General features: G+C 39.2%; 1 protein-coding gene across 1 annotated transcript in view; it reads left to right on the top strand.

The window, feature by feature from the left end:
- PCSK5 (proprotein convertase subtilisin/kexin type 5) overlaps positions 1-22,254 on the top strand; it is a 308,999-nt gene that overhangs the window by 187,649 nt on the left and 99,096 nt on the right. Inside the window, 2 exon segments of the mRNA XM_038401751.2 lie at positions 15,936-16,053; positions 16,761-16,949. Of these exon segments, the coding sequence (XP_038257679.1) occupies positions 15,936-16,053; positions 16,761-16,949 (307 nt within the window).

Raw genomic sequence — 22,254 nt, 5'->3', positions numbered from 1 at the left:
AGTGCCTCGACCTCTGTGGAGCTAAGCATCACTTTAACCCAAATAAAAGCACCAGTTTTAACTAAATTATTTTGGCAACTTAGGCTAAGCAAATGGTTCCAATAAAAATCCAGCTCTCTTTAAACCTCTGTTGCTTTTGGATAGAAGAGAAGCAAAAGAGTTAGATTAAATCACAGCATCCAAACCTGAGCTGGAAGCGGGAGTTGCACACCGCTGCTGGCAAGAATGAGACTGTATTTTACTAGTGCACGTGGCAATATTTAGTATAATATTTCACTATTATCCTTCGCTGCTGCCAAGAGTAACAGTTAAAGTATGGGTTTTTCATAGATGAATTACTCTGATCCTTGTGGAATTGTATCATAATTTTGTTGATGTCAAGACCCATATTTCTTCCAAAGCATGTTCATAACAAGGCCGAAAAGAGAATTTTCTGAAATTGACTAAGGCAAAGTGAGGCGCAAGAAACAAGCTTCCTTTCTTCCATGAATGCTAGAAGATAAAGGAGAAGGGGGAAGGGGGATTGGTTCTTTAGAAATGAGAAATCAAAGGGTGAAAACAACAAAAACTTGGAAGAACCTCTCACTCAAAGGGTCAGCAAAAGCTGGTACTTGAAAGTGGGTCAGCCTGCCTGTTCAGTGGGCTGGCTGGCTGGGCTGCATGGCAACACCATCCCTCAGCACAGTTACTCTCACTGTTTGTCATTGGGGAACAGAAAGGAGGAGCTCACAAATGTAGCTATTGGCTACAAGGTCTCCAGTTTCTTTCTTTTTCTTTTTTTACACGAATGACAAAGATTAACTAATGAATAATACTTGAGCTGCCTTGTGCTTTGCATTGCAGCGATACCACTCCTCCTCCCTCCCCTCCTTCCAGTATACTTTTTCTGGAGAGTAAATAGCACTTGTTAAATACCAGTCAGCTGAATGAACCTCATGGTCAGAAATGGGTTTTCTTTTAATTATTATTTCACTAAGAGTGAACAGGTGTCTTTACACAGTAGTTTAGGACAAGGCACTCTCAGAAAATAGTTTTGAAAATGTATTTTACAAGCACTCTCAGTCCACAGACCTTGTTCACATGGTTTGCATTGTATCCTCAATCACTACAAAAAATTAGGCAAACTATAGAATGCTCAGCATGGCTAGATTCTACCTGTTATTCCACCTCAAATAATTTCTTTTTATAACTAATGCAGGCCTCTGCTCTAGCAAAAAGTTAGAGAGCATCCTTTTTCCTTCCTCTCTTAGGGGTATCAAAATAGTTGATCTTTATCCACTGCTGTAGATTGCTTTGGAAAGGTTACTTGCTCGTTCAAGTGTTCAATCAGCAGTGCAGGTTGATATTGAAATCATAAAAGAAGAATGCAGCATCAGTGCTCACTTGTCTATAGGTTGAAAGAAACAGACTGCAACAAAGTAATTTTAAGAAGCATAATCATCTCTTCTGAATGGCATCACTGAGCAGGTATTCACAGTTAGGACCTTAATTTAAGGAGCTTCCCATTTCGTACTTCTTTACGTGGTACTAAAGTTCCAGGAGCAGTCCAAGAGTGTGCAGTCTAGCAGCGAATACAGCATTGGGGGTCAGGAATGCCAGAATTCTAATCCTGACTCTGCCATTGACTTTCTGTGTGGTCTTGGGCAACTCACTTCACCTCGCCTCAGTTTTCCTCATCTCTAAAATGGGGATATATTACTTATGAGAGCAAATCCAATTTCATTGAAAAATATAAAAACTTTAACAGATTGTTTCCATTTTCTGACCACCTCTACAGGCTTTTGTCCTACTGGAGACCTTCCAGTTGCCTGTAAGAACTGCAAGTGATATGTACCTTTTTGCATCCCACCTCCCCAGCAGCACAGCTATGGTTTGTAAAGCAATAACAGAGCATTTAAGGCCTAATCCTGTACCACTGATGGCTACTGAATGTCACCAGTGACTTCACTGGGAGCAGGAGAGAGCCCTTAATGTTTGAATAGGCCCTTGAATGTGTAAACTGCTATATAACTGCTCAGTATTCTTTTGATGTGCAGAGCTTGTATTGGATGGGGGCAACACTGGAGAAATACAGAAAGAGGAAAATAAGACAACACCATTTGTATTCTGATAATAGATCAGGTTTAAATTGATGTCAAAGGTAAGTATTCAGACGAAGTTCAGAGAACAACTGTAGTGTCTGCACAACATTGTGGGTTATTTCAAAAGAGCTGAATGAACTTCCCGTACACATTCCCTCACACATTTTAAAACATGATTTAAGAATCAGATGCTAATCATTGCTAACAAATATAATAATTCTGAATGTGACAAACTTACATTTTAAGCTCTCTTGATTTATAGCAGCCACCTATGAGACCTTTTGTCAGCCAAAAATACCGAGACTGCAGTTCTCTCTGGCCATATCCTAGGTTTAGATTGGATATTAGGAAAAACTTTTTCACTAAGAGGGTGGTGAAACACTGGAATGCGTTACCTAGGGAGGTGGTAGAATCTCCTTCCTTAGAGGTTTTTAAGGTCAGGCTTGACAAAGCCCTGGCTGGGATGATTTAACTGGGACTTGGTCCTGCTTTGAGCAGGGGGTTGGACTAGATGACCTTCTGGGGTCCCTTCCAACCCTGATATTCTATGATTCTATGATTCCTCCTCCTCCTCCTCCTCCCCCCCCCCCCGCCCAGGGCTGCAGGGCAGTGTGGTGGTATAGAACTATTCCCATAACTCTGCACCACCCAGGGAACCCTCTTAAACCAACACCATAAAAAAGTTGCAGTAGCACAGAGTCTAGACCATTGAATGTAGGGTAACTCAATAGAGGATTCTAACATCCTTCATCAGGATCCTAGCATCTGCCATTCTGATATGGCATTCTAATACTTCATGTGTTGTATTTATCAAGAAGCAGGAAAGACTATTATATCATGCACCTTCCAACAAAAGCCAGACCCTTCAGCAATCACCTTTAATAAGCAAATTAAGGGTGGGGGAGGGGAATGAAAAAATACCTTCATTAATGAAATGTCATTGAAAACTGACAAGTTGGTATGATCCCATGAGTTAGTTTAGCAGGCCCTCAGCTTCCCAGTCCATGTGGATTTAAATTTTGAGAGATATCCCCAAGCTATTTCCTTGACCACAGTTGAACATCTAGATGCTATTATTAATTTATTATCCTATCTGGTTAATTTTATTTAACTCTCATTTGCTGCCCTTTGCTTTATCATGGTCTTTTGGTGTTGTTCAGAACACATGAGGGCAGCACTCGGCATAGCACCAGGGAAGCAGATGGAAGAAGTCCCTAAAATTAATTGGGATCCTCTCAGAAATGCAGTCCCCTACTTCTCCCAGTAAGGAACCACATTGGCGGAATACACACTGTAGGTGAGCAGCATGGGCCAGGAGGAGGAAGAGTGCCCAGTGATAGTGGTGACCATTTAGAAATATCAAACATGTTTAAATATCACAGAAATCATACGATTGACGCCAACACCTTTATCATTTCGTTTTTATAAAGTATCATTACAGCTATTACTGTGGAAACTGAGGAGTGGAGGAGATAGAATGTAAATGGTAGGGGAAATAGGGCCATAAATCTTTGATTTTTCAATACAGGGTTTTAGATGATAGTGGGACCTAAAAATTATAGGGTTTTTATTTTCCAGACATTGCATCCTGTTCTAGGTGACTCTTGTTTCCTAGATCATTTCCTCCATTCCATCAGCAAATGCTCAGATGGCAATTATCAGTAATGTTAAAATTACTTTATTCAGTGCTCCAAATTTAAAACAAGGTTAAACAAATTGCCTGGTTTCTGAACCTTACCTGCCTTTGCAAGAATCACCAAATCTTTTGGGATGCTGGGGAAGGTAGAACAGAAAGTGAGAGAAGATCTTGTTTGGATTCTGCAATCTGAAAGCTTGTAGGATTCTCCTCAGGGGGGTTTATTTTGCTTAATAGAAATTGATATATCTTCCAGTTTTTCTTTTTAAATTAAAAGAGACAGCTGAGAGCAGGAGCAATAGGTACTGACAGCTACATGGTTAGGTAGTTCCAGAGATGAGTTGAAGAGAAAGGAAAAAAGGATGCTTGGGGAGAGAGCCCAAAAAAATTTTTATTTCTCCTCCCAACTTTAAACCCATCAAAAACTCCTCGTTATGGCAACTGTAATTTTTGCTGAGGCTGCTATCTCTGCAGTGCTCTGTTCCTACTGGCCCTAAGAACCAAAGACCTGGCTGTAAAATCAACTGGGAAAGTGTGAACAGCCACACCTCAATGACTAGATACATAAAGAAACATAGACTGACTATAACATATTGTAATACACCCTAATTTGTTTGTCTGCATTTATAGTATTCATATATTGTGGGCCTGATTTACCACTAAATTGGTTCAGTTTGACAGTTGTGTGACTCCATGGTTTTCAGTGGACTTAATCACCCTAAAATTGGAGTAACACAGTGATAAATCATGCCATACACTTATTTATATCACAGTAACACCTACAAACCCTATTCAAGGTTGAGGTGGATTGTGGTTGGCACTGTACAAACAAGCATAAAGAAGACAGTCCTTGCCCCAGAGAGTTTCCAGGCTTGGTATCCATTGCACAATCCAGGCTATGAACAGTTTTCAAGAACTATACATTATAAAAATTGCAGACTGAACTGACAGCAACAACACCAGCCAGCCCACAGAAATTATACCATTCAACTTTTCCCCTTTAATACACCTTAATCCAACCCTTTTTCAAAGCCAGGGGGAAGAAAAATTAGCCTTATAGCATGCATGCCCTATAGGTCAACAGACTCAGGCTCTGCATGAAAAACTAAAATGATACCTTCTGGTTGCAATAATAACTATTCCTAGTAAGACTAGAGTTATTGATTTAAACATGAGTAAGAAATGGTTATGCTGGAAAGACAGAACACTTTACCTTTAGTCCTTAAAAATAAAAAGCCCAAGGAATATGTGCAATCACATAATTACATTTATGTCCACTGTTATAATAACAGTCCTTGGAAATTGGGAGATTTTTCAATCTAGCTGCCTAACTTACACATACACATACATAATTCTAAGCACAGATGTTAGGTGCAGAGTTTTGTGGGTGGAGCTCAGCTCTCGCTGTCTCTCTCTCTCTCTCTCTCTTTCTTGTTTTTTTTTTTTAATAAAATGTGTCCCTAAGGGTCAATGGAGTTTGATTTTCATTGTGTTTTATTGGGTATTTTCAGTAATTATATTCACAAATATTTGTCACCAGAATGACTATATTGTTTAGTGGACAGAGCCTGGGACTGGGATTCAGGGCTCTTAGGGTGAAATAATGGTCCCATTGAAGTAAATGGGAACTTTGCCATTAACTTGCCTGAGTCTAGGATGTCATCCTTATGTCTATTTTTTACATTGCCAATTACTCTGATTACTCTGGACAATTATTTAACTTTTCTTTGTTTTAGTTCACTTATCTATACCTATTATAATACTTACTCACCTTACAGGGTTATTGAGATGGATATTAATTAATTATTATAAATACTTTTTGTATTATTATTATTATTAAATATGTATACTGTAACCACAATGTATTTTTATTCATCCATCAGTTGCTGAAATCTGATACTGTCCCTGTGCTTAGTCAGGTGTTCTTTAAATGTTGATATTCTACTGAACATAAGCACTTTCAAAAAGATACAGAATTACATAAGGCAACACAAGAGAGATGTTCTTCACTATGCACCTGATACTTTAAGCAGCACAAAAATGGTATTCATGTGTCTATAGCTAAAGATCTGTTAGCATTTCCACTTCTAATTCACTCAACTAATCTGTCATAATTTGTTTGGAGTTATTTTCTTATAAATTCTCAGTGAAAGGTTGTTTGTTTGTTTTCTGTAATCCAAATATGATTAGATCCATCTGCTTTTAATATCATGGGGAACCTCAGATGCACATTCAAGGGGAAATTCGGCCTGAAGAGTCTTAAAAAGGGAAATGAGTGGGTTTTTTAATTACATTTTGCTCCAGTCACAAATGGCTTGTTTTGTTAAAGAAAATTTACAGACAGTTGGTTTGCAATGGAGTTGTCTCTTTTGGAGAAATATACTGTAAAATGACCATCACTGATTTTAAAAAATTATAGCTTACGTTACCACACGTGCATCATAGCCAACTTTCTTCAACAAACCTTTTATAAAGCTAGTGCACCAGCATACAACCCTTAAATTTATTCCCTTTATACAAAATGAGTCATTTTATAAGAGATAGAAATGAATGGCTTCAGTGCAGTCTTTATGGCCAAAATCCTATTATATAGTGTGATACCCATGCCAGAAGGTGGGGGGCAATCATAGAAAAAGTAGGGGCAGGGCAGGTTTTCTCATTCTATCTCAACACATTTCACGAAGTAACTTTTCTAGGGACAAGGAGATAGATCAGGTTTCTTGATCACTCTGATGAGATTCTCAACAAATATGAAAATGCAATAGTGTTTTTCTGTGATGTGGATGGCAATGCATCCACAGGTAGTGGACTTAACTAGTGACCTATTTCTCATAAGCTACCAAATGACCATCAAAGAGTAATGATTTTCAGTCATTACTGCCCAGGGCCTGATTTGCATCGGTGACTCAGAAGTGAAGAGCTCTGTCTCCTGTAAGTCCTTTTAGTCAACTAGTCTTCATCTAGTAAATAAGCTAATACGCAGGTGTATTTTAAATTCCTGAAATAGGTGATTGTTGTGAGGATGTAATTATAAATGCAATCTGCAGGTTGATTTTCTGCATCCTAAGGTTTGTTGTTTTTTAAGTGGATTTAGATCTCATAAAGGATGGTATGTTGACAGAACTGCAAATGGAAATTCTTTATCCACCAGACTGAACCAACCATGGAAGTATAAACTTCCACATGCTGCTCTGCCAGTGTGCCACAGACCTCTTTATTTTATTTCTTATAGATCACAGAACAGTCGGTGTGACTTTCAGTCAGTTCAATCTATCAATAAAATCTATATGGTAGTCTTGAGTGTAGTGTTGGATAATATAGTGTTGGTATTATCTGAAGAAATCAAGCTTACTGATACAAATAATCAGTCACTGGGTGATATAATTACATGTAGAAGTTAAACATAAGTTTTATTGAACTAACAACATACATTTTATCCTTTTTCTGATTATTTGCTATCACTTTTCTATCTACATATCTGGCCTGCAAATTTTCAGTGTATCCCACTATAATGTAATGTAATAAATAGGGTAGTACACAGTGCACCTTTCTGTCCTACAAACAGACTGTTATGTTGTGTGATCCTTGGAACAGAAACTGAAATTTCCTTCTATTCTTGCTGAGTCCTTAGAGTTATCTGTATTTTGGGGGAAATATGTGGTTTTCTGTTGTCTTGGTTATAAGCAGAAACATTTACATTTGGTTATAAGCAGAAACATAAAAATGCAAGGAATACGATTGCATTCTTTCCATACCCTCCTTTGAGTTTCACATACATTATGTGAATTTGAAAAGCATGATTGTTGGTTTTATCCCCAAGAGTAAAAAGAACGGTATCACATAATTTTTTGTTGGCTGTGCAGCACAGTTATATGTTTCAAAAGTCAAATCCCATTATTTAAAATTACTGGTAGCTTTTGGCACAACACAAGGGAATTGGGATTTAAGGATGTGGCTGAAAAACGCTAAGTTCTAATTCAAAATCTCAAAAATTCTTTTAGTTGAAATTTGACACAGGCATAATAGGACAAAGCTTTAAGCAGTGGTGCTTAAAAACAAACATTTTCCTTGTAGCATCCTTTACCATCCCTCCATTTTTCCTTTAAATAAATCTGCTTTATACTTGACATACCAAAATACTTCTAACATTTGCAATAAAATTAATCAAATAACAGAAATCAATTAAAGTTATGTGGAATTAGAACTATATCTATTAAGTAAGTTATCCATCTTTAATAACCTGTCAAAAAAAGTTTGGAAAGAAGATCTATTCTAAGATCATTTTACAGACAGATGAGGGATAGAAAAGTTGTAGGATGAACAAGGGGAGAGTGGCTAGTTTCAGAAGTATTAAGAATCTCTTCATGTTTAAGATATTGTGAAATCTTTAAAAAAAAAATATTGACCAAATTCCTGTGAAATACAGACATCCTAGATGAGAAGGACAATCTACAGGCAAGCAGGGAGAATTGAAAGGGGGAAGCTTTTCACTGCCAATTAAACACAGATGTTTTGGAATTTCTCTTGTCAAGTACAGAGTTGCTAGCACAATATCTGGCATCAGCATATCCAAAACAAGAAAAACAACAAACACTCCCCCCCCCGCAAGATCTAAAACACAGTCCAAACTGAGAGCAATCCTGTGTAAAGAGGAATACTACAAAATTTCCTAAGCAGGTGTCATTATTTTCCTGTTTACTTCACTAGAGCGCTAGTTACACTTGCACGTCTGTCTGATAATATGCACAGCACCAATACAGCTGTGGAAACAAATTCAGATTCAGTTAAATATTTAGCACAGTCTTGTATTTAAAACATTTCAGTACAGATAATTCTGTCCTCATTTGATTTCAGTAAGATTGATATAGATGCCTGGGTCTAGAATAACAAAAAACAAATTCAAAACTCCAAAGAAATCCTGTTGTTTTATTTCTCCCAATCTAGCTGAGCAATATCTAAAAGCACAGAAACATGCCATATATATTGGCATTTCAGCAAGTAATTTTGCAGATTCCAGCTGGCTGGATACATACCAGTGGCTTTAGATGAGATCAGGGGCCAGATCCACAGCTGATGTAAATTCACTTAACTGGCAATTTTACACTAGTTGAGATTCTTCCCCCAGATGTATTTCTAAACTCTCATACTGCCAGCAGTGTCTTCCATTGATTCAATATTGGTAATATAAAGCATGCACCAGCATAAACATTAGGCAATACCTCTACACTTTTAAAGCTGTTTCCAGGGATTGGAAAATTAGAGGGAATAGTGACAATTGCTGGATAATATCAAATTAGGAGAAGACATTCTGCATCCCATGTAGTTGTTTCATTTGTTTCTGTCAGTCCAGTATCTGAAGGGGGATTTAATAATCAGGCACTCTTATAGTGGCTAAACTGTCTGTGAGAAGAGGTGATCAGAAGAACTGAAGATCATTTCATTAAAATGGACAAGATGTAGCAGCATAACTTAAATTCAGTTTAGCTATATTAGACATTATAAGTACTGTATTTTTAATTTGGCCCAGTTCACCTAGAGACTGTATGAGATTTTAAATAATGACTGCATTTATACATAACAGCCATAAATACTTCTGCATTTGATCAGATCTTGGGAATGGATTCTGTCCTTTAAAGGCTGCACTTTAGGGGGGGCAGCACATAATAAAGTTTATATCACTGTTAGGTATAAAGAGGAACAGTCTTTTCTAAACATCCTACATCTTTTCCTATACATGAGAGTGTTGGCCCAAAATAAGGGATTATGTATCTTTCCTAGAAAAACTGAGGAAGATCTGATAAGCTTGCATAGTTAATCATTGCTAGATGGTCTCTGGTTTTATAGTGGTGGGGGTCAGAGGAGCTGCTCTGTGGATAAATAAATGGACATAAGCCTCTAGGAATGTTAGTTCTTCTTTAATGATAAGAAGAGCAAAGAGATCAGCTAAAATGCAATATTTGCTTTGTGAGACTAGTTTTCCCTTAAATCTGTCCTTTTATGTACATGTAAAGCTCTATGCACACCTGTGAAACTGTATAAACAATAGTGGGCCAGGTTACGTGTGTGCATGAGGAGAGACGTGGCTCAGGGAACACTTCTGCTCTTTGCACCCCTGAGCAATCCCTGGAGCACAGTTGCAGTCCCTCCTCTCAGAGAGTGCAGAGGCCGCTTCCTCCCAACACACCCGACAGCATTATTATGGTCAAAAGGAGTGGAGAGGAGGCAGGACCATGGGCTCCCTATGCATTGACCCGCCAGCAGAGTTAAATGGGCATGGAGGGGGAGTACACTGCTGCTGAAGTGGAACAGCAGCAGGCTTGCTCCCATTCCTTATTCCTCTTCTGTCAATGAGGTAGAAATCTCCTTGAATCTCTGCCTCTGAAGGGCCATCTCCACACCATACCTAACATAGTAGTGATCGATCTATCGGGGATCAATTTATTGTGTCTAATCTAGACTCAATAAATTGATCCCCGAATCAGCACCTGTACTCCACCTCGGCAGGAGGAGTAAGTGGAGTTGATGGGAGAGCCACCGCGGTCGACTCGCCACCGTGAGGACGGCCGGGTAAGTCGAACTAAGATACTTGGACTTCAGCTACGCGAATAGCTAGCTAGCAATACCTAGACAGCAAACCATCCGATGAAGTGAGCTGTAGCTCACGAAAGCTTATGCTCAAATAAATTTGTTAGTCTCTAAGGGTCCTCAAGTCCTCCTTTTCTTCTAGACAGCAAAAACAGCACATCATGATTACCTTCCTAATGTTGTTTTCCTACATGTGTCAGCAGAAGTGAGTCTGCATTCTTTTCTATCTCTAGATGTTACCCAAACAGCATGCCTAGCCCCATATATGCTATCAAAGTAATTTTTTACCATTCTCGGAGGTGCCAGAATTGGGGCGCCTGTCAGACGCAGCAGAAGTAGAGTTCGTAATGTGTACAAATGAAGGGGTGTGATTTGAAAACAGTGGGAAAGGAGATTAAATCCTCTTTTCTTTATGATGGGAGTGATCAGCAACTTTTGTTAACTCTGTAATGTTTTCCTAAATTATTATTTAGTGTCTGAAAATGATGGTCATGTCTCAGTCTTTGCAGCTGCCAGCCAAACTCACTTGATCAAGGACTTTGAAGTGTAGACTCTGCAGACAGCCAAATATCAGCTGTCTGGAAGGTTTCCACATGGAAGTCTTTAGTAACACCACTAACTTGATTTGGATGGGAATATTTTCCAAGGAAGTATGTACTTGTGTTTAAAGTAAGTGTGTGTGTGTGTGTGTGTGTGTGTGTGTGTGTGTGTATAAAAACAGGTGCCGAGCCTCTTAGTTCTACTTCTCCTCTTCCATACAAAAGAGTTTAAACATTGATTAAGTGTAATGATGGTGATGGACAATTAACATAAGCACCATCAACCTTAGTGGTAATCTCTTCTCATGAATGAAAAATGAGCACAACTTCATTTTAAAAATAGGTGTTAAAGATAGGAAAGATAGTGTGTGAGGGGAAGGGGATTGTTCTGTAAATATTTCAAAACAGCTATTTTTTAAAGTGTGAATATTCAGGCTCTGGTCCTTCAGGAAACTCAGTGTGTAAGTAGGGTAAATTAAACCACTTTGGGCCCAACCGGAGGCCTGCCTGACCAGGGGTGTCCTTGAACAGACTCCTGCCATCACCAAAGCTTGCTACTCACCATCCCACTCAGCTGTGTCAGGAGTGGGTGAATAATAATCAGAAGCTAGGAATTGTAGAAAATTGATAAGGGAAGCAAAGGGACACAAGGAGAACTCTATAGTCAGCAGATTTAAAGGACAATAAGAAGGCAGTATATTAGGAACAAAGGAATCCTGACAATAATATCGGTCCATTACTAGATGGAAATGGTAGAATTATTATTAAATGTTTCTGTTCTATATTGGGAAAAAACTAATGATGTAGTCCCATTTTATGATGCTGATAATACTCTTTCCATTCCATTATTATCTCAGGAGTATGTTAGCCAACATCTACTTAAGTTTGACATTTTAAAATCAGCAGGTATAACATGTATCTCATAGACTCATAGATATTAAGATCAGAAGGGACCATTATGATCATCTAGTCTGTCCTCCTGCACAATGCAAGCCACAGAATCTCACCCACCCACTCCTGCAATAAACCTCTCACCTATGTCTGAACTATTGAAGTCCTCAAATCATGGTTTAAAGACTTCAAGGAGCAGAGAATTCTCCAGCAAGTGACCCGTGCCCCATACTACAGAGGAAGGCAAAAAAAACCCAGGGCCTCTTCCAGTCTGCCCTGGAGGAAAATTCCTTCCCGACCCCAAATATGGTGATCAGCTGAACCCTGGGCATGTGAACAAGATTCACCAGCCAGATACCCAGGAAAGAATTCTCTGTAGTAACTCAGATCCCACCCCATCTAACATCCCATCACAAGCCATTGAGCCTATTTACCATGAATAGTTAAAGATCAATTAATTGCCAAAATCATGTTATCCCATCATACCATCTCCTCCATAAACTTATCGAGTTTAATCTTGAAGCCAGAGGATGAGGTCTTTTAAATGCTGGTCCATTAATGTTGATTTCAATAAATCTCGAAGCATTGGGGGAAATTTCAAAAGACTGGAAGAAAGCCAATGTTGTGTCAATATTTTAAAAGGGTAAATGGGATGACCTGGGTAATTATAGGCCTATCAGTCTGACATCAAAACAGAATAAGATAATGGAGCAGCTGATACTGAACTCAATTAATAAAGTATTAAAGGAGGGTAATATAATGAATGCCAATCAACATGGGTTTATGGAAAATAGATCCTGTCAAACTATCTTGATATCTGTTTTTGATGAGATTATAAGTTTGGTTGATAAAAATAATAGTGTTGATATAACATACTTAGATTTCTCTAAGGCATTTGACTTGGTACCACATTTTGATTAAAAAACTAAAATGATATAAAATTAACATTGCACACGTTAAATAGATTAAAAGCTGGCTAACTGATAAGTTCTCAAATGTAATTGTAAAAGGGGAATCATTGTCAAGCATGAGTGTTTCTAGTGGAGTCCCAATGGGATCTGTTCCTGGACCTCTGCTATTTAACATTTTTATCAGTGACCTGGAAGAAATCATATCATCATCACTGACACAAAACTTGGAGGAATGGATAACAATGAATTGGACAGGTCACTGATACTAATGATCTGGATTGCTTGGTGAACTGGGCACAAGCAAACAATATGTGTTTTAATATGCCTACATGTCAATGTGTATATCTGGAGCAAAGAATGTAGGCCATACTTCCACAATGGGGACCGTTGATTCTGAAAAAGATTTGGGGGTGATGGTGGATAATCAGCTGAACATGTGCTCCCAGTGCAACAGCATAGCCCCAAGCAATCCTTGGACGCATAAACAGGGTAATCTCACATAGGAGTAAAGAGGTTTTTTACCTATATTTGACACTGCTAGAACCTGTGTCCAGTTCTCGTGCCCACAATTCAAGAAGGATGTTGATAGATTAAAGAGGATTCAGAAAAGAGCCACTAGAATGATTAAAGGATTAGAAAACATGCCTTTTAGTCATAGACTCAAGGAGCTCAATCTGTTTAGCTTAACAAAGAAAAGGACTTGATTACAGTGTATAGGTACCTACATGGGGAACAAATATTTAATAATGGTCTAGCAGAGGAAAGTATAACACAATCCGCTGGCTGGAAGTTGAAGCTAGATAAATTCAGACTGGAAATAATGCATATTTTTTATCAATGAGGGTAATTAGCCATTGGAACAATGAACCAAGGGTTGTGGTGGATTCTCCATCACTGACAATCTTTAAATCAAGATTTGATGTTTTTCTAAAAGATATGCTCTAGGAATTATTGTGTGGAAGTTCTGTGGCCTGTGTTACACATGAAGTGTAACATCACAATGAGAAGATTATCACAATGGTCCCTTCTGGCCTTGGAATGCATGAATCTGTTATACACTCTGAAGTCTTTTTTGGTTTGTTTTATTCTGAAAATGTTAGCTGCCCAATTACTTAGACGAGCCGTGTTTTAGCTCTCTTCGAATGCACGTTTCCATTCTATATCCACTTGTATTTGGGGCTAAAGGGAAAGGAGATTGTAAGAATAACAGTTCATTGCACACTCATTATGCCTCGCAGGATTTTCCGTTGAAGAGCCTTCTTCAGTTGGCCATTTCAGCCAGCATTAGATATTACCATATTTGGAAGATGTGATCTTTAAGTCTAGATCGGGTTTACACTTTGAACTGTCATTTGTTTAACAAGATTTTGTGGGGATGGGAAATGATAGATGCAATCCTTTGAGTTCTGGTGTGGCATTGATTGGAGGCTGGTTTTATAAACTTTCTGCAAAGTGTAGCTTGAAAGACTTGTCTTACACCATGCCTTGTCACATTAGAGATTAAAACAGCATTTTATGTTTTTCTGAGGTTTTGTCTGTAGTACTGTCTGTGGTAGGAGTGTAAATTGATTTATCGATACAATGTTGTGATTTAAAAGTACTCACTCCCATACCCTTCTCCTTCCACTATCTCCACCCAAGAAATCTACCAAAGATATATTTCAGAGTAGCAGCCGTGTTAGTCTGTATTCGCAAAAGAAAAGGAGTACTTGTGGCACCTTAGAGACTAACAAATTATTAGAGCATAAGCTTTCGTGAGCTACAGCTCACTTCCGATGAAGTGAGCTGTAGCTCACGAAAGCTTATGCTCTAATAAATTTGTTAGTCTCTAAGGTGCCACAAGTACTCCTTTTCTTTTTACCAAAGATATAGATTTATAGCAGCTGTAACAGATGATCACTGATGTTTGCAGTCCCTTCTAATTAATCAACAACCAGTTGCAAGCTCTTGTTTTGATTAGAACTAAAAAAAAATTCACAGCTGATTAACAGGTCAGTGAGTGAAACTTTCAGTCCCTACCGTGAAGCTGCTTATTACTAAGCCCTTTTAAGTACTAGATATTTTATGTTCTTTATTTAAAAAAAAAATCAAAAGTAATTTTCTACCTTTCAAGAGCAGGTATGTGAAATAATTGACATGCCTGAGACAACGGGATCAAATTCATACTCACAGGACTATCACTGTAAAATGTCAAAAGTGAAAGCTTGCAGGGCGGGGGAGAAAATCTGTCACACATTTCATTGCCTCTGTATCTTGTATGCATCTGGATTCAATTACTGATTCACCTAAAATTAGGAAAGACAATGTTTTTAAGCCTTCTTCTGAGATATTGAACTTAATTATTAGGTATGACAGGAAATTGAATTTCTCACAGAAAGAGAGTTGTTTACTGTGAACAGTCTGCTTCTTGATGGTTTTTCCACTTTAAAACTGCTATTGTTAGAGATACGAGGAGTCTACAGTCACAACTGCTCTATGGGCTTCATTGTCCCTGGTCCTGTGTGGGTTGCAGAGGGAATGGAGCAAGGAGCTCCCCTCCTCTGCTTTGCACCCTGCTCAAGGGCCCAGGATGACTTTAGCCCCTGGGGTTGGAGAAGTAGAGGGATTTCTCCCTCCTGGCACAAACTACCCCAAGAATGGAGGGAAGAGCTGGCCAGCTGCACAGGAGGAATATACTGCACCATCTGAGAGAATGAAGCAACATCCACATTCCCCCTGTGCACAGAGAAACAAGCAATGGATTGTCCCAGCATCTAAAAGCCACAGTCTGGCCCTGGGTAAATCGCAAACACCCAGTGAGTCAGCCACCTTCAGAATGTGTCTGTAGTTGCGGTTGCGAGGCATTTGAATAATCAGAGATAACACACTTCTGGCTTCTTCCACCTTCTAACATTTGTTTGCAGGTTCATGGTAGAGGACTGGATTGAATTAAAGCAGGTGACCACAGGGCAGTCTGTTAGGCAGTTGCACTCCCTGGAGTTTTACAATGTCTGGGCTACGCAGTTCTTGATGAAGCAATGCATGCTGGGATCTGTAGTATCCATTGGCCATGTCTACAATGAAGATCTGAATAGCTGCACTATGTTCTATTTTGTGCAAATTAAGTATTGCCCTTATTGCCAGAATAGCTTTTGGTGAAGAAACTTGGGGTGCTCCTGAGCAAAAGGAACGAAGCAGTAGCCTTTAGCTGATTACTGCAATGACTAATGATGCCATTCTGTTAGCAAAACAGCAATGTGCTTGTGATTGTAACCATTGTTGTGATTGTAACCATTTTGTTTACATCTGACAGTGAGCCACCTATATGGTTTTGGATTGATGGATGCTGAAGCTATAGTGATGGAAGCAGAAAAATGGACAACAGTCCCTCAACAGCATGTGTGTGTGGAGAACACGGATCACCAAGCCAAGTAATACATGTTGTATTCAGTGGTTCATATATTTACAAGTAAAGGAATTGATACAATATACCTTTCTTTGTGCTCTCTTGATTTGCCCATATGAAAGCTATCCTGCCCTTGATAAATCATAGAACTGTAGGGCTGGAAGGGACATCAAGAGGTCATCTAGTTAAGCCCCGCAGCCTGAGGGAAGTTTCTTTTCGCACTGTATGTGCCCAGCCTGTTCTGTGGCTACACTGAGAATATCAGTCTTCAGACACACTTCCAAAACACCAATTCACTAAAAGTGAATGATGTACTTAAATGATAGATGTATTTAATGGACTACATCCTCGGCTGCTGAAAATTGCCACACTTCAGGGAAGCTATGCCCTTTATACCAGATGAGGATCTGATCCCCTGCTTGTTAATTATATACACTATCTAATACATAGTAGTCAATATTATTTAAGCAACAACCATGGAGCCAGGCATTTCTGTGAATTAATAAGCTGTGGTCCGGTGACATCTCTGATGCCATCAGCAAACCTCAGCTGGTCACTAAGATTATTCTAACTAAGATGCCTGGTAACCAAGATAATGCTAAAGTTTTATTTTTTTAAACTAAAAAATAGTAGTCTGACACTTACCAATAAATGCTGTACAAGGATGATTTGGTTCCATTCTCCAGAGAGCAAGACTGAAACAACTTTGTTGTTGGTATATCTTTATTACAGAACAATACGGCCAGACAGCCAGGTCCACTCAGTATACAAAGCCACTGGCTGTTCAGATAATTCCAACCACCATGTGATCTACTTGGAGCATGTAGTTGTGCGCATCACTATCACCCATCCTCGGCGTGGAGACTTGGCAATTTTCCTAACCTCTCCTTCTGGAACAAAGTCGCAGCTATTGGCTAACAGGTACAGTAACCCTATGCAACTTTGCACTCCAGTGAGAGCTGAGAGATTACATAGAGAGGAATCAAATAATTGTTGTAAGTGTGTTAACAGTCATAGGCACCTAATTACTTTGGGGAGGGGAGTTGGAGGGATGTGGGAAATGAAGCAGTAATTAGCTGTGAGGACTGTAGTCATTACTTTATCAGTATAGGTCTAGACTAGAGCAAAGCTGTTACAGACTCTCATCTTTACAGATGGAACCCCCTCCAGCTGTGAGATCAGCACAAAAGCAAAGGAAATTTTGATAGTCTGAGTATTATCGGAGGGTAGCTGAATGGGGGAAAGTCTTCTATAGACAATTAATACATAATTGTTCATCCCTCCTTCCTTAACACTTCCTCCCAAATAATAAACATAAAATAAAGTAGCCTAATTCCTCTGTAATTGTTTTCCTCATCAATTCCCCTTCCATTTTTCCTTCTGCCAGAGTACATAGAAGTGGTCTCCTCCAGCCATGAAAGGCTCTTGACAGAATAAGAAAGAAAACATGGTTATTGTTGTGAGCAGGCATTGCACTGTTGATCATAAAGGTTGTTGACACTCATATGAGATTTTTTTAATGGGCATCTCTCAAGTGGACCCACATTCCTATCTCAGTGGTCTCACAGAGTTGTGATGGACACCTGCTGTTTGTTACTAGGCCTCTATCATGCAGCGATCCATAAGGCTCAGTCTCTCTCCCTTCCTCTTTCAGCTCTACATGAGACTGCTTAGAGAAACTGGGAGACACCTTATCCAGATCCGACAGAATGTCTCATTCTCTGAGGCAGCTCCTCCACCACCAGGATGGCCTAATGCCTAGAAGTGATGTGTATCACTATCACTTACCCTCAGCATCCATCAACAGATGGAAGAAGAGCAGTTGGCTTAAACCCAGCTCATGAATAATGTCAGTAGGAAGGAGAAACTCTTTAGAAACCCTACCAATACCTTATCCTCACCAAAGCTTTAACTACCAATCAATGGTCCAGGGAATCTCATCAGATCACAGATTGTCAAAATGGAGTGCCACCTCAAGGTCCTCCTCAAACTCCTTGCTGCTCACAGACATGCAAATAACCACAGTGGCAAGGAATGCTTTCTTGCATCTCTAGCTGGCCAGAAAAATGTACCCTTTCTTCTCATGCAAGGATAATCAACACTTTTGCCTTGGTGATTCATCACATTAGTCTACTGTAATTCTACATAGGGTTGAATGCAGCTATCAAACAAAGGCTGAATTTAGTGCAGCATGTCACCTTAGCAACAACAACCAAAACTAGCACATCACACCTGTGCTTTGTGAATTCTATCGAGACCTCATTCATTTCAGAAAAAAATGTGAAGTCCCAATCATTATCTGCAAAACCTTTAACAAATTGAAACCTGGCTACTTCAGTGACGGCCTCAGAAATTCTGGTCTTCCAAGACAGCTGAGCTCCACTGGGACAACACAGCTATAAAGAACCAGGGGTCAACTCTTTGACTTGGGCATTCTTGGCAGGAGAACAGATGATGTGGAGCTTCTTGGTAGAAGAGACAGATTGACTCCAAACATGGTTTTATTCAGATTGAAGTATAAGACCCACCTTCTCACTAAATCTTTCCCCAGGAGTGATGCCCATAAATACTTTTTAAAATCCTTCAAGCATATAAATTCACACATGGAATGGAGAGGGAAATCACCATTTGTTCTGAATTCTTTAGCTTCTTCATAGTATTTTCAGTTTGAGATAACACCATTATCAGTGCCTTAGAAATAACATTGACAGGTACATATGCATGTGCCATACAGAACCTTCTTTGTTGACCTGTACAGAGACGGATTCTGTCCATCTAAACAGTTGCAACTTGGATTTGGTTTTCTGTTTGGAGGAGGCTCTCTTTACTCTTCTATCCTTTTTTTGTGCAGTGGTTCTTCCATGAAAGCTTCAAGATGAAAATTTTTAAAGCAATCCAAATAAATATATCCAAATAAATAAGTTGGTATAAACCCTTGGGTTTTACTTGAGCTCACTTTAGGATCCAGCCTTTCATGTGTTGCAGCTGACTCATTGCCAGTGAGAGATAAAGACATTCCAGTGTTCACAGCTCACCTCTTGTGATGATTGGTATGTGGAAAAGGTACAGAATTTAATGCAGTCATCCTATTTGTAACCCTTGTTCCTTAAAAGGCAGTCATTTTCTGAGCTTGCAAGTGAAACAGAAATGATGCAAAAGATATATATGTATAAAGCATGGAAATGTGAGGCTGCTTCCCATCCAGCACGGTTATCAGAATGCTACCCTCAAAACAAAGGTTGAAAGGCCTTTTATGTTCAGCCTTTTTCCAGAAACAAATTATTCATGAAAGAGCAAATATTATTACACAGAGACACACCAAAAATCCCTTTCTCATGCAGGCTTCTGAAATATTAGCTTGCCAGTCAGATTCAGTTAACATCAGTTCACAGCTCTAGGATTCTAATAACAAATAATATTTTTATTTTGGGGAAGCCAGGACTGGCAAATGAACTACAGCCCCTAACAATCCTTTCCTTCCCGTAGAGTTCAAAAGTGGGTGGATACAGTGTTTTCAGATTATTGGAAGGCTTCTTTATTTTCTTTTAATCGGCAAAGAATAAACCCTACAATTTAGGGACACTGCATATTAGCAATTCGAGTGTGTATTTTTAAATGTCATTTTGTCATACAGAAAAGAGTTGTTTTTGTTATTATTTAACATCTTTAGTTAGGGCAAAAAGAAGCAATGCTTGTTTTTTCCTACTATAGTCATAGATATGCCAGAATAAATCCATGCAAGTGCACAGGTAATACAAGGATGCCTCGGCAGCAAATCATTTGGGATTTTTCTACACCCAGAGGCTGCCATACATTGCTGCTACCTGACTGAGATACTTTTCTCACTTACAAGACCTTCACATGCACACAAACATGATTAATAGCAGCAATACCAGCTGTTTTACTGAACCCAGGAAAAATCTCATTGCTTCACCATTACTCATCTGGTTTTAATTTGAAACAGTTTACTGGTGAAATATCTTATAAGTGCAGATGTACATTTTACACCTTAACCACCATCTAGAAGAAGAGTCACTGCATAGTTTCTGTTGTGTGAATGAATAGGTCCCAGACAATATCTGTTGTTCCTCCCCCCCCCGAATATTTTGTTATTTGGCATCCCCCAAAATGACGTCAGGAAGAAAACTTGTTAGGCAGAGGCGCTATGGACTCCTTCACAGGCATTTGGTGGATTACATTGTCACTGGCTTCAGCTTCTTGTGCATTCTTCAAAAACTGCATTACAGAGAACATCTGCTTTACTGTTTGAAAAGTGCTAAACATGATTAAATTGGATGTACTGCAAAAGAGGAAAATACAGGCTCAGAGAGTGCAGGCTGGGGTCAGGCTGAGGCTCAGCTCGTCATAATAACTACATTTGGACCAAAGCAAGACAGAATCCCCTTTTCAGAAACATTTGCCCATTGGATTTGGCAACACAGAGAGAATAGTTTTGGGAGACCAAGGCTTATCCCAATACACGCTCAAATCAAGAGGCCACAGAGGACCATCTATATGGAAAGAACACGGAAAGGGGCTAATATGCTGTGGGCTTACTTGTCTCCCACCAAAGTCACTGCTTGTTTTAAATTGCATCCTTTACATTTAAAACAGCTGCTACCCGTTAGAACTACGTAGCTGAATGCCTTTTAAACATATGGTGGCAAAATTCCAGTCCTTTATCTTCATCTGCTTACATCTCAATGACATTAATAATACTTCTTCCCAACGATGAGAGGATGTGCTTTCCATTGCTATCTTTTCCTCTAATGAAATCTTTGATATCAGTAAATTTTGTTAATAAAATCCTCTTCCAAAAACTCTCCATCTCTGACTAAATATGCAGTCCTGTAGTCTGGTGTCACTTGCAATATCATTTAATAAAAATTTTTGGCTATTAGAAATGGAAGAGGAAGCCCTTTCTTTATATAGGGCTATTTAGATTTCTGGACTGTCCCAGCTGTCATTGGCATATTAAAATCTACTCTGGAAATACTTCATAAAGTGTTGCATTTTAGAGGTAAATTAAAAAGAAGTGGAGAAGACAACACCACTTTTGATGTTCAGCCACAGCACCCAAAACCCCTCTCCACTAACAATTAGCGTGACCCTACAGTAATGCCACCAAATACATGAAAAACAAAAGAATACAATCACCTTCCTGTACCCAGCCCATGAGGATGAACCAGCATCTGGAATAATTATCTCCCATCCCAGGCTGCTATTTTGCACTTCCTCCTTTAGCTTTGCCCCCGTCCTTCTCTCTTGCTGAATAGATATTGTGCCATTCCTTCTTCTCGAAACAGTTGTCTTCCCACCCCCAATTTCTTCAAAATCCTGCACTTGCTGCTTTGCTGTGGCTGTCAACACTGGCCTTGCTTTCCCCCCCCCAAAAAAAAAGACTTTGAGTGGCTTCTCTTGCTGTAGCTGACAGGAGAAAAAGACTTGTGCAATGCATTAGAATTGTTTCTAGCAGGCAGACAACAGATGGAAAATAAATAGGTTCAGGAGCACTGGGAATGTTAGTGATGCTAGAGACAGAAAAATAGCATAGGAAAATAAATATATTTAAAATAATGGGGGAAAGATTTTCTTTTGATCTTTCTCCCTGACACTGGAGGGCCAAATTCATTTATTTGTGAGGAAGCAAGTGAGCCCCTGCAAATGGCACCATCCTCCATCTTACTCTAAACCCAGTCTTGGGAGATGCCCAAAGATGAGCTTGTAAGAAGGATGAAGTTCAATATATCCAACCTTTATAAAAATGCAGGCCTTTTAGATCAGGCCTGAGATTACTGTTGGATTAGTACAGGGAACCTTTGTGTTCCTCACAGTACTAGTCTACCAGTAGCTATCTATCAGCTTTTAACACTCAATACTTCACATAATGTTTGTCTCAAATTAATTTTAGTGAAGCTGGATTCATCCTGAAAAATGGAACAGGTGGGAGTGAAGGAAATATAAGATGACAAATGAATGGGGTCAAATTTATGATCTATCTGAATGTCCCAGTAAATGGTGTTTCCTATAAATTAGGAAGAAGGAATGGAGATGAATTAAACTTTGTCCAGATCAGGGGATAGCTCTGAAGAATTTTGCTTCCTCCACACAGGTTTGTCTCAGCTGCCTAAGATGAATGGTCAATTTTGTAGCCTTGGGATCACTGGGCCCAGTTCGTTCCTGGTATAATACCATTGACTTCAGTGGAGATTCACCAGGGATGAAT

The sequence above is a fragment of the Dermochelys coriacea genome, chromosome 5, assembly GCF_009764565.3.
Source record: "Dermochelys coriacea isolate rDerCor1 chromosome 5, rDerCor1.pri.v4, whole genome shotgun sequence".
Lineage (NCBI taxonomy): Eukaryota > Metazoa > Chordata > Testudines > Dermochelyidae > Dermochelys > Dermochelys coriacea.
The sequence above is the reverse complement of the archived record's forward strand: the minus strand, read 5'-3'. Positions and strand labels throughout refer to the sequence as shown.